The sequence below is a fragment of the Macrobrachium rosenbergii genome, chromosome 29, assembly GCF_040412425.1.
Source record: "Macrobrachium rosenbergii isolate ZJJX-2024 chromosome 29, ASM4041242v1, whole genome shotgun sequence".
Taxonomy (NCBI): Eukaryota; Metazoa; Arthropoda; class Malacostraca; order Decapoda; family Palaemonidae; genus Macrobrachium; species Macrobrachium rosenbergii.
The window spans coordinates 3349112-3367130 of record NC_089769.1 but is presented as its reverse complement, the minus strand read 5'-3'; the positions used below and the strand labels follow the sequence as shown (position 1 = coordinate 3367130).

Below are 18019 nucleotides of genomic sequence, written 5' to 3'. Positions count from 1 at the left end.
ATATCCACATTGTGACAGAGTTCCGCATTTCACGCTTCAGGCTCCAACCCAGGAGGTTCATTCACAGAACATCAAACTTTCTATATATAGAGTTCCATTTCCATCTTTCTATACCTATTTTCGCTCTCCTGGGATACTGGGGCTCTTTCTTCCATTGCAATAATTCTTTCACATCATCTATCCACTTCTTTCTACATCTTCCTCTTTTTCCTCCTATCAGTCCTGGAGATCAATCTCTTTTCTGTAATCGATAGTCGTTTATGCTTTCCATATTCACATTTAGCCTTTCATCCATATTATATATATATATATATATATATTATATATATATATATATATATATATATATATATATATATATATATATATATATATATATATATATATATATATATATATATATATATATATATATATATATATATATATATATATATATGTGTGTGTGTGTGTGTGTGTGTGTTTGTGTATGTGCGTATGTGAATTTGTTTGCGTGTGCACAAATGTGTACATTTCATGATTTATTACTGGTGCATTTGTGACCATCACTTTAATGGTACAAACCATTACCAAATCTGAAGGAACTCTCCATGTTTATACAGTAAATTACTGATAATTCTAACCCAAGCATTCAGTCAATATGCCATGATGAAATTATTGCATGCATAAACCCCATCCTTAAACATTAGTCAAATGATATGAATGACAGCTGTTGAAACTCGCCAGGATGAACATTTTTCGTCCAAGTCCTAAGCTAATCGGCTGAGAGGGGAGACTGGTGTATATAAAGGGGTGGTTGGCTCAGAGGAGTCAAGTTCCAAGCCCACTCCGACTCAGAGAAGATGCAGGTGTCAGCGCTTCTCTTCCTTGTGCTGTCTTCGGTCACGGTAAATTCATACTGTTGCAAACTTTTTGTCAGTAAAAAATATTCCTTTTGCCGTAAAACATGTCGCTAACATACGTCGACAACTTGTTGCACACATTACAGACAGGTAGCGTACAAGTCAACGACTAGCTGGTAGTTCTAACCAGCGCTCCATAGATTCTTCACTGACAATCATTGACTTGTTTTGAAGCTGCTTGTGATATGTTTGTGATAAGTTGCCAACAAGCATAAAACATGTCGCTAACATATGTCGACAACTTGTTGCACACATTACAGACAGGTAGCGTACAAGTCAACGACTAGCTGGTAGTTCTAACCAGCGCTCCATAGGTTCTTCACTGACAGTCATTGACTTGTTTTGAAGCTGCATGTGATATGTTTGTGATAAGTTTGTGATAAGTTGCCAACATGCGTATTCGGTATGTTTTACTGTAAGTGTGGACGAATCCTACGGTAGGAGAGACATTCAAATATCTATGCTGAAGACTAGGGCCAAGTTAATCAAGCGACTATATATCTTTTGCAATGTTTATCTAATCTGTGCAAGAATAACTGTGATGAAATCTTGTATTTTCAAAACTCTGGAATCATTTCATTAATAGATGTATTAAAATTGCTAAGCATTTTGACTAAAAAACTGTTTTTAGAATAGCCTAGCATCTAAACTCAATACCAAACCTCTCAACCAAATCCACTGTTTACTACAACCCAGCCTAAAAACTTAGGATTTTTCTTGCTAAAACAACGTCAACCCATAATAATTTAATCTATCACTTCCAGCAATACAGATAAACACACATATTGTTAGGGCAACACACAAACTAACTCTTATAATCATAGATGGAAAGCTCCTATGTAACGGTAATGAATATAACTGGTATGAAAAGACACAATATCTAACGAGCAGTCCTTATCTCAATTTCCAGTTGGCTTCTGGCGCGTCTCTGAGGGAGGATGTGGAATCCCAGGTGTGCAGTGAAACCATCTCGTTAGACTTCCAAGGCGAAGTCCCAGGGGTGACATGCTCCTTAACATGTCCTGAAGGCATGCAGGTAACAGTATTTCGTCCTTTCTTTCATTCTATGCACTCTTAGGCCTAAATGTGACCCACTGACGACTCTATCAGGGTCCTCTGCATCAGTGCGCTGTGTACCAGCCAGTCAGGTCATTACGTAGATCCTCAGTGTCTAGGTCACATGGGCTTTCCAGGATGATTTATCTTTTTATGGTTTCATTAAGGGTCTAACTACTGGGCTGTTTTCTCCCCCAACTGTACCCCCTGTAGGCAATGTTCTGAAGCTGAAGCTAATACTATGGAAAAGTCAGCAAATCTGTATTTGTAGGGAATCAACTCCTGTATCATTTGCCATAAATTGAAATATCTATGCGCCCTTAAAGTATGTGCCAACATATAATTTTATATTGAGTTGAAGTGTTGGTCACTGGTAAATTCATTATGCTGATTATTGTTCAGTCATGAAACTGAAGCCAATGTGTGAGATAAGTTTCTGAGAATGTTCGTTGACATAAAATATGTGGACATAAAATATGTTTTTTTGTTGTTGTTGTTGAAGACATGGTCTGCTGGATCAGTGTACAAGAGGTCATCTGCACTATCATCTTTTGGACTGATGGTGAAAGTTGATTACAGCAACTCTGGAGTCACATGCAGTCTTACTGAATCAGCAACAGGTAGGCATTTAAGAATTATATGAAGAAACAGTTATTTAGAGATGGATTATTTATATTCCTTAGATTAACTACTGCATATAAAATCGACTAATGCAAAATATATCGTGTTTAAAACGCAAAGAGAGAATCTAAACAAAACAGTAAAACCAGAATAATTTCAAACAGATGAAGATCTTCTCACAAGCTACCGAGAGGAGAGTGGAATATGCGAATTGTTTCCAGGAAACCTTGAGACCTCATCAACAAGTGGTGTAAATACCAAACCATCTGCGACTGGATATTCATATTCCACAGAATCAGGAACTTCAATTTCATCTGGTGAAAATACATCAGTAACAGGTAACACTGGTAGTGAAGTGACAACTATTTCAGCCCCTGGAGGTGAAACAACCTATGGAACCGGTCCCTCAGGCGCAGGATCTGAAAACACTGCTTCAGAGAAAACTTCAGTTTCATCTGGTGAAAATACTTCAGTAACAGGTAACACTGGAGGTGAAACACCAAATGGTACAGGATCCTCAGGCACAGGTCCTGAAAACACTGCTTCAGAGGGAACTACAGTTTCATCAGCTGAAAATACATCAGCATCAGGTAACACTGGCAGTGGAGTCACAACTGCTTTGGCCTCTGGAAGTGAAACACCCTATGGAACAGGATCCTCAGGCACAGGTCCTGAAAACACAGCTTCAGAGGGAACTACAGTTTCATCAGCTGAAAATACATCAGCATCAGGTAACACTGGCAGTGGAGTCACAACTGCTTCGGCCTCTGGAAGTGAAACACCCTATGGAACAGGATCCTCAGGCACAGGTCCTGAAAACACAGCTTCAGAGGGAACTACAGTTTCATCAGCTGAAAATACATCAGCATCAGGTAACACTGGCAGTGGAGTCACAACTGCTTTGGCCTCTGGAAGTGAAACACCCTATGGAACAGGATCCTCAGGCACAGGTCCTGAAAACACAGCTTCAGAGGGAACTACAGTTTCATCAGCTGAAAATACATCAGCATCAGGTAACACTGGCAGTGGAGTCACAACTGCTTTGGCCTCTGGAAGTGAAACACCCTATGGAACAGGATCCTCAGGCACAGGTCCTGAAAACACAGCTTCAGAGGGAACTACAGTTTCATCAGCTGAAAATACATCAGCATCAGCATCAGGTAACACTGGCAGTGGAGTCACAACAGCTTCGGCCTCTGGAAGTGAAACACCCTATGGAACAGGATCCTCAGGCACAGGTCCTGAAAACACAGCTTCAGAGGTAACTACAGTTGCATCAGCTGAAAATACATCGGCCCCTGGAGGTGAAACACCAAGTGGAACAGGTTCCTCAGGCTCAGGTCCTGAAAACACGGCTTCAGAGGGAACTACAGTTTCATCAGCTGAAAATACATCAACCCCTGCAGGTGAAACACCAAGTGGAACAGGTTCCTCAGGCTCAGGTCCTGAAAACACGGCTTCAGAGGGAACTACAGTTTCATCAGCTGAAAATACATCGGCCCCTGGAGGTGAAACATCAAACGGAACAGGTTCCTCAGGCACAGGTACTGAAAACACGGCTTCAGAGGGAACTACAGTTTCATCAGCAGAAAATACATCAGCATCAGGCAACACTGGCAGCGGAGTCACAACTACTTCTGCCCCTGGAGGTGAAACCTCAGGCGCAGGTCCTGAAAACACAGCTTCAGAAGGAGCTACAGTTTCATCTGCTGAAAAGACATCAGTAACAGGCGGTCCTGGCACAAGCGGCGAGGTTACAACAGTCTCAGGAAATTCCTTCACAGAGTCAGAATTGACATCAGGTACAGGTACTGGCAAAGTATCCCAAGAAACAAGCGCACCTGAGGAAACCACCAACGCAGGCTGCGTCAACAACGGAGATGCTAACAACGGTCAACTTTCTACCCAAGGAAATGCTGCCACAACTACCACCACCACTACAGCACCTACAACAACAATTACTACTGAAGCTCCTACTACCACTACTACTACTACCACCACTGTACCTACAACTACTACCACTGAACCACCTACGACTACTACTACTCCCACCACAACCACACCTACGACTACCACAACCACAACTACACCTGCAACTTCTACTACCACAACTACACCTACAACTACTACAACCACAACTACACCTACAACCACCACAACTACACCTACCACAACCACAACTACCCCTACAACCACCACAACTACGTCTACTACCACCACACCCACGACTACCACAACTACACCTACAACAACTACCACCACAACTACACCTACAACTACTACCACTAAACCAACTACCACCACCACTACTACTACTACCACTACCACAACCACAACACCTACAACCACCACAACCGCTCCAGTCTACGTCTGCCCCAAGGGATGGACAAGATTTGCAGACTCGTGCTACCAGATCTCCACGGTCAAAGGCACCTGGGACTCTGGATACAAATACTGCAAGGGCATCGGCGGTAACTACGTCTCGATCGGCTCGTCGTCTGAGCAGGCCTTCGTCAAAAGTGAGTATGGCACCACTCTTGAGAACTCCAACGCAATGATGAGAGTACAGTTGCGAAAGCACGCTGGGCGTTATGTGGCGTAGACGCCTCACGTCCACTTCAGACTTGGTCTGGCAGTTTTCAAGGCCAGAAAAACGTTTCTTGGTCATTTTTCAGGTCAGGAAAACTTTACTTGGCAATTTTTAAGTCTAGAGAAGTTTTGCTTATTAATTTTCAAGGCTAAAAAACTTTGCTTAGCAGTTTCAAGGGCCTAAAAACTTTGCGTGGGAATTTAGAGGGACAGAAACTTTGCTAAGCAGTTTTTAAGGCCAGAAAAACTCTGCTGAGCAGTTCCATGGCCAAAAACTTTTCATAGCAGTTTTAAAGGCGAGAATAGCTTTGTTCAGAAGTTTTCAAGGACAGAAAAACTTTGCTTAGTAATTTCCTGACCAGAAAACTTTGCCAAGCAATTTCAATGGCATACAAACTTTGCTTAGGAACTTTCAAGGGTAGGAAAACTTTGCTTACGAATTTTCAAGGGCATGAAAATTTTGCTTACGAAATTTCAAGGGCATACAGACTTTGCTTAGGAGTTTTCAAGGGCATGGAAACTTTGCTTAGGAATTTTCAAGACCTGAAAAACTGCTTGGCAGCTGTTAAGGCCAGAAAAACTTTGCTAAGTAGTTTTCAAGGCCAGAAAAACTTTGCTAAGCAGTTTTCAAGGCCAGAAAAAATTTGCTTAGCAGTTTCCAAAACCAGAAAACTTTGGTTAGCAATTTTCAAGAACAAAAAACCTTTGCCTAGCAGTTTTAAAGGCCAGTAAAATTTGGTTGGCAATTTTCAAGACAAGAAAAACTTTGCTAATCAGCTTTCAAGGCTATAAAATGCGGGAAAATAAGTGAAATTAATCTGCATTACACTTACAAATCCAAGAAAGTGTCAGTTACTGAAATTGCATTTACTAGCCATCTCATAATTATAAAATAACTTAATGCTAATTTTAAAAATCATAGATTAGCTTGGTAAGAAAACTTTATGTTTGATGCTAGTATACTGAATATTCTTTTCTAAACCTACTGTTTACTTTTTTAAGACCTCCCATGGGGCCACATTTGGTCCTACTTTATCTTGTCGGACGTGTCACTTTTCTTGGAGACCTGGATTTCAGTTTTACATTTGTTATGTCTCCATACTTTTGCATTTTAATCCTTGACGCAACTAAATGGATAAACTGGGCATGAAAGCTATTTTCTTCATCCCCCTGCAGGTCTGCTGACTGACAGCACATGGATTGGCTATAATGACTTGGCCAAGGAGGGGACGTTCGTGTGGACATCGGGAGAAACCTTGACTTACAACGCGTAAGGATTCCTTTTTCAAATAATATTTTTTCCTTGTTGAAATTCACCTGCTTGTTCATGTGTCAATCAAAATATGTTTTCGTGAAGTTTTTATACTTCTGTTTCTATTGCTACTGCTATTATTATTATTATTATTATTATTATTATTATTATTATTATTATTATTATTATTATTATTATTATTATTATTATTATTATTATTATTATTAAGCTCAAGGTGTACCAACACACACTTGAAACCAGTCAAAATGAAACAAGGGAGGCTTCTTCAGAAAAGAACGTACATAAGTAAAAATAAAATACATGTCAATAAAGATAAATTAACAAGTGAGTAAAATAAAGATATAAACAGAAATATAAAAAGAATAAAGATGAAGATAAATCAACACCTGAGTAATGGGGGTAACCGAGATAGAAGAAATCTCCTCTCCTTACTCTTCCTTCTCTTCTACCAGGTTTTACTCAGGTGAGCCTAACAACGGCTACCTCACCTCAGAAAACTGCGTCGAGATGCGCAAAGGGGACAGTTACTTGTGGAATGATGAGGGCTGCTCTACCTACAACTAGTAAGTTCAATCATTCTTACCTGTTTAACCTGTTAAATTTAAAGTTTATTTCCCGTTTCAATCCACGCCTTAGGGTCTCCTTTTATCTGGTCCTTGGGGACAGTGTGAGTTGAACGACAATTCTGAAAGGCTTTTCATCAGTTACACAGACTTATGCAGTTATGATCTTAGCAGATTTCATAGGCCTATGTCGAAGGGTCATAAAGTTATCAGAAATTCGCTCGCGAAATTTCACGAAACATTAATCCAGATTTTACATAATATTAGCCTCATTGGCTTGTACCTTCTAAACAGGCTAGCCAGGTAGCGTACTTTAGCGTCTATGGTCGACACTTTGAGTCTAGAAATGAGACTCAAATGTCCAGTTCTGTAACGACCATGACAAGAAAATGCTTTCATTTGTTCAAGGAATGGACGCAGAGACTTGTTGTACAAACTAAATCATTATGCTTTCTTATTCGGCAACGTAATTCGGTAGTTTTATGACAAAGTTAGTTCTACGTGATGTTGAATGATGTCTATGTTTCACTTATCTCACTTTTTCTGACGAATATAATTTTCCTGATTTTTTTAAGGCTACTGAAAAAATGCAAATACTCTGAATTATTCTCAGATATATTTCCATAAACCCCTCACCCGTATATTTTCATAGGGTCAAATTATCGGACGTCTGGTCCCATTTTGTTTCTCATTTACAGTTCACACCACTCTTGAATAACTTCGCTTCCTTCTTCTTTCCAGCTACGCATGTGAGACTCTCATGGTGAAGGCATAATTTCTAGGATCTTCTGGAGAACGCGGTTCAAATATCAGGACGGAAAACGTCCCTGAGGACATAATGTAACAGCTTAGGTCAACGCAACAGCTTAGGTCGTCTAATTCACCCAGAATTTAATTATGAAGGCAATCAGAAAAAAACAACTTTTCCAATTATTCTACCGAATTGAAATGGCATTCTTAATACATATAAGAGTAAAAAATTCATTATGAATATGAACCCAAGATCCTTTTCTCATTTGATGTTAATGTTGCAACTGGAGGAAATACCATCAATAAAGATTCATTGGCACAGAAACTTTTAATTAGCCTACAATATAATTAGCAAGGCAATTGTTTACAAGAATAGAAGAAGCCTTATCTTGAAAATGTCGACAAATTCGACATCAATTCAGTCGTTTATACAAGAGCCTCGTAACTCACTCGGTTGCTTGAGCGTCAGCCTTACTGTGACCCATCACCTGAGACGACAAACCTGTGGATTGTCATTATAGTGTTCCAGTTGACTTTCTAATTGGTTTCCTAAAACTCGTCTGGTATTCTCTTTAGATTAATCCATCACGAAACTATTGTCTTCTGTTGAAAGTATCTAAAATCCAGAGGTCGAATTTCCCGAAGAGCTAAAAAATTGATTACAGTGCCTGCGGTACCCGCGACTACGAAAATGAAGAGGCGAAGAGAATTCTCTCTTTTTTTTTTTTCTTTTATGAGGTCACTGAGGTTCCTCATATTCTGTGCTAAGGGATTTTCAGCCGCTTGAAGCTAAAGAGATTTAAAGACTGTCCAATCCACTCAAATGATTTTTCACTGCTTAAAGCAAAGGAAGATTTAAATGTCGCAATCCACTCAAAAGTATAGACAAAGGATTTTTCACTGCTTAAAGAATGGGAAGACTTAGATTTTCAAACCCTCTCAGAGCAAAGAAAAAATTTCCAATGCTTGCAGCATAGGAAGACTTAGATTTTCAAATCCCCTCACAGTATAGACAAAGGATTTTTTTCACTGCTTAAAGCACAGGAAGACTTAGAGGTTCAAATCCTCTCACAGTACAGACAGAGAACTTTTCACTGCTTTAAGCACAGGGAGATTTAGATGTTCAAAGCCACTCACGGTATGAACAAAGTATTCTTCATTAGTTAAAGCACGGGAAGATTTAGACGTTCAAATCCGCTCAAAGGATTTTTCACTATTTAAAGCATAGGGAGATTTAAGACTGTCTAAGCCAGGAAGAAAAAAGGCAAAAGATTTTCCACTAACTGAAGCATAGGAAGATTTACATCTTCAAATCCACTCAGATTATAGCCAAAGGATTTTTAATCGCTATAGGGAGTGCAGCCCTCGGCTCACGTATCGGAGGGTCATGGATCAATCCCACCTACCGCCCTCCAGTCTATCCAGTTATTGCAAGGATACTGATGAATGCTGAGGTCTTTATAAAAGGACTTGGGGCTAGCAACCTCATCCCGAGATATTTGCTGAGAAAGCGGATGGGTGTATTCTTCTGAAGTCAACTCCTCCACTGGAGAATAGGCGTGTGATGATTATATATATATATATATATATATATATATATATATATATATATATATATATATATATATATGTATGTATATATATGTATGTATGTATGTATAACTGAATCACGAAAATATGGGACGCAAGGAAGTGGTGCTAGGCCTTTCGACTTACTGTTAAAAGCCTTTATAATATATACATATAGATATATAACAGCTTCCTATATCCCTACACATTAGTGTCCACGTCCCTAAGCAGGTATAAGTCCTCTTTCCGTTCGAAGGACGCGCCATCGAGACCCGTCATCGTAACGGGACCCATAACAACGCAAAACGCGGACCGTTAAATTCTAAATCACCGAAGACCTGACACGACATCGAGCCAATAGGAAAGCCGTACACCCGGCGCCATTACCAGCGTTAAGAGAAAGTGAGTGATCCTTCCGACGGCCGTTTTACATGAATGGGGACGAGCTATACGCCCCCGAACTCAAAATTCTATGGGCTGCTTTGCCTTTATGGCGGCGTCGGGGGGGGGGGGGGAGAGGGTTCGTAGATCCATAGATGATGATGATGATGGTGGAAAACGAGAGCCTATAAAGGGGAAGAAGCAACGTCGCCTCGCTATCACCGGTCTCTCTCTCTCTCTCTCTCTCTCTCTCTCTCTCTCTCTCTCTCTCTCTCTCTCTCTCGTCTTCTAGTGCTGGGTATGGGAGACGAGACTTGAGGTAACGCTGAGAGAGAGAGAGAGAGAGAGAGAGAGAGAGAGAGAGAGAGAGAGAGAGAGAGAGAGAGAGAGAGAGAGAGAGAGAATACTGAAATAAAAATGAGAGATAATACTGAAGAGGGAGAGAGAAAGAGATAATACTGAGAGAGAGAGAGAGAGATAACCGAGAGAGAGAGAAAGAGATAAAGAGAATAGAGAGAGAGAGAAGGGAGAGAGAGGAGAGAGAGAGAAAGTGATAAAACTGAAATACTAAGAGAGAGAGAGAGAGAGAGAGAGAGAGAGAGAGAGAGAGAGAGAGAGAGAGAGAGCTCGCGAGCTCGCGAACGCAGGGAATGTTTCGGAAAATGAGGAGAAAGCTGACGTAACGAAGGGTAAATGTGGAAACAGCGCGGAAATATTAAACCCTCTATTCAGGGGGACCCTGAAGAAAGGGTCGGTTGGTCATTGTGCTTTGGGTGAACAGCAAAGCCGCAGAGGGGGGGGGGCGCCCTTAGGGTCACGGGTTATTTTAGGACATCATCATTTTAACAGGTCATGCATCCCTCAAGGAGGCGAAATGAGATCGCGTGCAAATTTGCGCGCGTGCCGACGCGGATGGGTGCGTACATACGAACACACATGAACACTTTCGCTCACACACACATTTAATATATATATATATATATATATATATATATATATATATATATATATATATATATATAATATAAATATCACACCCACATATACAGTATGTATGTATATATATATATATATATGTATGTATATATATATATACATATATATATATATATATATATATATATATATATATATATATATATATATATATATATATATATATATATATATATATATATATATATATATGCATACACACTTCACACACACACATATATATATACATAAATGACAATATAAGATGAAATATTATTGGAAACGCAATACAATATAAATTAATAACAAATAATCACAGCATGATTCTTTAAAGCCCAGATCAGGTGAAAATCACTTAAAACATTATTATTATTAAAATTATTCAGAAGATGAAACCTATACCTATGGAACAAGCCCACCAAAGGAGCCACTGACTTGAAATTCAACCTTCCAAAGAATATTAAGGTGTTCATTAGGCTGAATTAAGAGGAAGTAAATTGAAATACATGAAGAGGAGATCCCACTTATCAAAAAAAAAAAAAAAGATAAAAATGTATTAAAATACAAGAAGAACAGCATTAGGGTAGTGATGCATCGCAATGTCGCTTGAACTTCCAACTTCACGACATTCTCTAAGAGGCTGTTCCACAGTCCGATGGTGTGGGGAATAAAGGACCTCTGGAACTAAAAAGTTCGGCAGCGAGGTACATTTACATTATACTGCTGCTACTGTTTAGAGAATCTGGTAATGGAGGGTAATGAATAATACAATATGTAAAGTTTAAATCGAAATTTTGTAAATAAATTATCTGGTCGTGAATAGAGCGAGATATTAAAGTTATGCATAATAAAAGCAATTTCCTATGTAAGGCAAATGAATTGCACAACATATAAACGAAGCGATAAATAAAAAAAAATTAATAATGTCATGTAAGAAAAATATGTTCATGGAAAAATGTTCCTTTGAACTTTGGTTCGTAGAAAGAGCATCATTAAATCTTTAGACAAAATATATAAGTTTTTATAGTTAGGGCGAAAAATGAAGAAACACAAATAAAAAAAAACGGTTGGTAAGAATAAAGGAAAATGAAAGAAGAAGAAGAAGAAGAAGAAGAAGAAGAAGAAGAAGAAGAAGAAGAAGAAGAAGAAGAAGAAGAAGAAGAAGAAAGAAAGAAAGAAAGACAGAAAAAAAGAAAGATAAGGTGAACAGTTGGGAAGAATAAAGGAAAAATCAAAGAAGAAAAAGAAGACGAAGAAGAATGAGAAGAAGAAAGAAAGAACGACGAAAAAAAAATAAAAATAAAACCAGAAGTCTGAAGAAAGAGAAGTTCTAGCAATACCTGATATTGGGTACTGTCAGAAATGATTTGTTGAGAGACGAGAACTTCGGGAAGATTTATTGGCTGACCAATCTCGGTTTCCATTAAGCACTTTCCAGGGATACTTTGGTAATTGATCGGCAAAGGCAGAGAGAGAGAGAGAGAGAGAGAGAGAGAGAGAGAGAGAGAGAGAGAGAGAGAGAGAGAGAGAGAGGCGATGAAAACAAAAGATCTTCGTCAAAGGAGAAAACGAAGAGATATGAAAAATTATCTTAAAACCTGAACAGTTAAGAGACGTTTGTCATTTGTCAGATTTTTATTTGATTTTAGAAATATTGCTGTTTTAAAGGTCCTTTCGAGACATTAAGAGAGCTTTACAATGTTTGAATCTCTGTACTGTTAAAAGCAATGAATTTCTTTAGATTACCTTGGCTGAGGCCCACTCTTTAGGCTCCTTTGAGGTTAAAGTCAACTATTATTGATTTCTTTGAGAATAAACCCAGCTCCCATGACCTATTTTGAGGTTAATCGCACCTCTTATTGCTTCCTTTGAGGTTAAACCCAACTCTTATTGACTTCTCCGAGGTTAAACCCCTCTTCCATTGCTTCTTTTGATGTTAAATCCAACTCTCATAGCTTCTTTTGGTGTTAAATCCAACTCTTCTTGCCTCCCTTGAGGTTACTGAACTCCCAGTGCCTCCTTTGAGGTTAAAACCAACTATTATTGCCTCCCTTGAGGTTAAACCAAACTCCCACTGTTTCCTGCGAGGTTAAACCCAAACCTCATTGCCTCTTTAGAGGTTAAACCTAACTCGTCTTGCCTCATTTCAGGTTAAACCCATTTCTCTTTGCTTCTTCCGAGGCTAAAACCAAATCTTATCGCCTCCCTCGAGGCTAAACCAAACTGACACTGCCTCGTAGTTAAACCCAACTCTTCTTCGCCTCATTAACAATCTGTTCATTTTACCTGTTTATCTTCCTTCGGTACTTTGCTAGATCAGAAAAAATAAAGGGATTAAAAGAGAACTGATCAAATCACGTACGATAATAGTCTGGTTAGTTAACCTACGCATAAAATAGTGTTTAAAACCGACTAGTTTATTATTCCCCATTCAGATAAAAGCGGCAAATCAATGCAATAAATTCCTGTCGGTTTATTTCTGCCATAAAATGTTTGTTGGTTATTGAGGGCCATAAAGTACCAAAATAAAGGAGATTGTGTTTGATGTTTCATTGAACTTTATAAAAAAATAAAAATAAAAAAATAAAAGCGAAGTTGTTGCAAATGGGGAATTGGTTATCATTTTGTATAATATTCTTTGAAATCGACACCTAATCGACATCTACGCGATAATTTGAATTATTTATGTATTAATATTCGGATAAAAAAACAAGTGCATGGATTCCCTCAATATAAGAAAATGTTCCATTTTTGATAAACAACATCATTTGGTCAAAAGCAATTGTGGATAAATGACCTACATAGATAGGGAGTTCATTTTTACCAAAAATATTATTATTATTATTATTATTATTATTATTATTATTATTATTATTATTATTATTATTATTATTATTATTATTATTATTATTATTATTATTATTTCTTCAAAGGAAAATATTGATATTTTCCAGACACAAAAGAATCATGTAATTTCGAGTGAATGTTTTGTTTGAAACATTTCTCATTTCCCTACTTAAATTTCACACAAATAAATAACAACAACGCTTCCAAATAAGGCAGAGAGAGAGAGAGAGAGAGAGAGAGAGAGAGAGAGAGAGAGAGAGAGAGGAGAGAGAGAGAGAGAGAGACTCTCTGAAGTTAGCATACTTGAATATCAAATATATCTCAAATTCCGGATTTCCTAACTTTTCCCCAGGGTAGTATTCAGCCTTGAAAGTTTGTCACTGACGACATTAGACGAAGTTCTGTAGCACGACTTCGTTAGCGAGGTCTTTCCGTCCTCAAATACGCCGGGAGTTCTGTTTACAGAGGGTTGATTCAGCGTCTCCTCTGAATATTTTCGGCGGGAGACGTTTCGCTCAGGTCGGAAATTTGGATTTTTAGATTTTTATGGACGGGTACCACGCCCCGATGAAGTTATGGAAAACTCTTCATGAATCACTGTGATGTCAGATAACACGAAATATGTATATATATACATATATACAGTATATATGTACATATATATATATATACACACATATGTATATTACATGTTATCTGACATCACAGCGATTCATAAAGAGTTTTCCGTAACTTCACCGGGGCGTTGGTACCCATCTATAAAATTCCAGATTTCCGACCTGAACGAAGCGTCTCCCGCTGATAATATTCAGAAGAGACGCTGAATAAAACCTCTATAAACAGAACTCCCGGCGTATTTGAGGACAGAACGGCCTCGCTAACGAAGTCGTGCTACAGAACTTCGGCTAATGTCGTTTGTGACAAACTTTCAAGGCTGAATACCACCCTGGGGAAAAGTTAGAGAACCTGAATTTGAGATATATTTGATATTCAAGTATGCTAACTTCAGAGTCAGTCTCTCTCTCTGCCTTATAAGGAAGCGTTGTTGTTAAGGAAGTGTAAGTAAATGTTAATGAAGATAAGTAAAATGATTATGAAATGAGGTTAGCCTTAAGGAAAAGGAGATGCATAAATATATTTATATATCATAAATATATATATATATATATATATATATATATATATATATATATATATATATATATATATATATATATATATATATACATATATATATTTAGCTAACCTCATTTCATAATCATTTAATTATCTTCATTAACATGAATTTTCTCGAACCATCAGAACTTTTTTGAACACACGCAAAAAAAAAAAGTCTATATAAATGAACTAAGGAGATATATTGTAGTTTCCTACTGACTCAAGAATGTAGAATTATAGACTAAACTTTGAAGTTTTCTGTACAAAAGAATTAACCAGACTAAATTTGACACCGCCCAAAACGATTGTTGGTTATAGACATAGCGAGGATTGAAATGGTATCCAAAATGGATTCCGAAATTCCTTTCAATAATCAATCATTAGTGACACATCACTTCACACACAAACGCCCAATATCGGCTAATTTGTTGAACTGATAGTTCATTTCAGAAACTGTCAATGGCCTGTGGATTTCGCCACATCAAACGCACTGGATAAACATTCCTGCAATCTTATTTAGGTCTAAAGAACATCAATCAGCTGCATAATTAGCAGGCGAAATGGAGTGAGCAGATTATCCCACAGGACAATTTTCACGAAATAAGCGTCGTTATTATTATCATTATTAATATTTCTGTGTCATTAACTCGACAACCATTCCCTCAGTAACCCTATGTCAGCTTCACATTTTACACTTCTTTTACGTTTCGTTTGACAAGGTGTTAATTACTGTTTGTAATACAAGAGAGCTAACAAATGTTATAACTTTCATTTTGTATTTTGGGGTACAGTAATCATAATAATTCTACGTAAGTACTCATAAATACTGAACCTGCAAATTTCTGTAGGAATGAACACGTTCTATACATAGATTAAAACTCGCTTGTGGTAACTTATTTATTCAATCTCCATTTTTGGATAGTTTTTAGTTTTCTGTAAAAGAAAACTATTGTGCCGGCTTTGTCTGTCCGTCCGCACTTTTTCTGTCCGCCCTCAGATCTTAAAAACTACTGAGGTTAGAGGGCTGCAAATTGGTATGTTGATCATCCACTATCCAATCATCAAACATACAAAATTGCAGCCCTCTAACCTCAGTAGTTTTTATTTTATTTAAGGTTAAAGTTAGCCATGATCATGCGTCTAGTACCGCAACAACACAGATCACCGCAGCCGACTGAGAGTTTCATGGGCCATGGCCGAGAGTTTCATACAGCATTATACGCTTTACAGAAAACTCGATTGCGCCGAAGAAACTTCAGCAAAGTTTTTACTTGAGGAGAGGTGGCTGCGATTACTGACCCGTACGAAATCCATCAAATTTTGCTAACAATTGAACAGTAATTTTATTACTAGTGTAAATGCTTCCTAACGCCCATCATCAATCCATTTTAAGTACATACAATCAGCGCATGCGCTCTGTTAATTTTCATTATTATGCGCAGCGCAGGCGCGCTAATTGCGTTTCAGCACATGCGCAGTTTACGTTCATAGCTACGTGAGAGGAGAGTACAATATTAACATACCAAATTGCGTTTCTTTTTGTGGTTTTAAATTTCCATCCAAGAATTCTGAACGTAAGAAATTTATCTTGAAAACGTGCTTATCTCTACTGTATCAGTAATATAGAGGCGAAAATTAAATTTCAAATGTATTCAAACAAAAACATTTGGCAAATACCCTTTTTGTAAAAAAAATAACGTGAATATATTTCTTTCTTCCCCTACTTGCGCAACAAAGTAGCATACGATTGTAACCGCCGCGTTTAACGATGGAAAAATATCAAATGCAAAACAACACACCTATCTGAGTCTCCACAATCCCAAAACAATGACAGAATCACGTAGAGATCATCGTTATTTCAAGCTGGACGGGTTTTAGTACAAGCGCACTTTCAAAAGTTCCAATTACAGCAAACACATGCGACTGCCGGGAATACTGTTCTGTAAATCGAAATCCCCCATCTCGGGAAGCGCAGGAAAAGCTTCCCCGGATCTCTGGCAAAACGAAACCTAAGGGGAATTACGAAACAAACTTCCTCATCTCTTCCGATAAGTTCCTGATTCTACGAGGCTGTTCCGCTCGGGCTGAGAGCGTCCTGAAGGGTGGAAGTTCAGAGTGGGTTTTGTACTACTACAACTACACGCTTTCCAAGCTCCGTTGAGATGTTATTTATGTGTGTATATATATATATATATATATATATATATATATATATATATATATGCATATCTACATAACTGTTTATATATAATATACATATATGTATATATGCACTTTATATATATACAGTATACATATATATATATATATATATATATATATATATATATATTGAGAGAGAGAGAGAGAGAGAGAGAGAGAGAGAGAGAGAGAGAGATGACTTTAAAATGAATCTAAGGCGTAAGTGATGTATACAATGAGAGAGATGAGAGAGAGAGAGAGAGAGAGAGAGAGAGAGAGAGAGAGAGAGAGAGAGAGAGAGAGAGAGAGAGAGAGAGAGATTACTTTAAACCGAATATTATGTGTGATATGTGTATTTCAAATCAAGCCTTGAAGCCAGCATGGAAAACACATAACAATGTGTCTGAAACTAATAATAATAATAATAATAATAATAATAATAATAATAATAATAATAATAATAATAATAAACTGAGCGAGTCTCTTATATATTGCGATATTTACTCAGTGCCAGCATTCTCCTTTCATTCACGACCCGTTGAATCATTGTCTATGCTTACTTGCACAGCAGAGGGGGGAGGGCGGATAACTGTAAGCGACTGGAACGAACGAGATTATATCCCCCCAAAAACCCTCCCCAACACAAAAATAAAATAAAATAACACAGAATTTTCCTTTAATATTCCCTATGCATTTCATGAATACAAAATTTACTTTTAGACGTCTGTTCTAAACCCAATTATATTTTCCAGATTTTACTTCAGTCCAAACTTCTCATTCTTAAACTTACCATGTATTAGTCAGTTTCTATCCTATTTATTTATTCATTGTGTAACAAAAGGAGTTTATGGATAAGCTCAATAAATACGCAGAAAGAGGGTAGACATAATTTGAGCTCTCAAACGGTTGGTTAAATAATATGATGATATTTACTATAAGATTTACTGAGATTTTCTAAAATACAGCGAGTTGAATCTCGATAATTATTCATAAGAACATTTATTAAAAAGCTCATTAAAAACACCGCAACATTATCTCATTTAAAATATTAGCTCATGTAAAAATATCAGAGACACCATGACATTAAAAGGACGACCTACCTGGGAGTTAAAATTAAACTATTGAAATGAGAAAAAAAAAAAAAAGTTATGGAT

At 37.6% G+C, this 18019-nt stretch overlaps 2 protein-coding genes across 3 annotated transcripts in view; one reads left to right on the top strand and one right to left on the bottom strand.

Moving 5' to 3' along the window:
* LOC136854486 (thyroid hormone receptor alpha-like) overlaps positions 1–18019 on the bottom strand; it is a 140870-nt gene that overhangs the window by 47494 nt on the left and 75357 nt on the right. The gene's annotated exons all lie outside the window — the stretch shown is intronic.
* Positions 828–8073, top strand: LOC136854370 (mucin-22-like). The gene is made up of 7 exons (XM_067130669.1): positions 828–887; positions 1813–1938; positions 2461–2578; positions 2744–5098; positions 6345–6438; positions 6894–7004; positions 7746–8073. The coding sequence occupies exons 1-7, from the start codon at positions 843–845 to the stop codon at positions 7777–7779; spliced, it is 2883 nt and encodes a 960-aa protein (XP_066986770.1). The 5' UTR covers positions 828–842; the 3' UTR covers positions 7780–8073.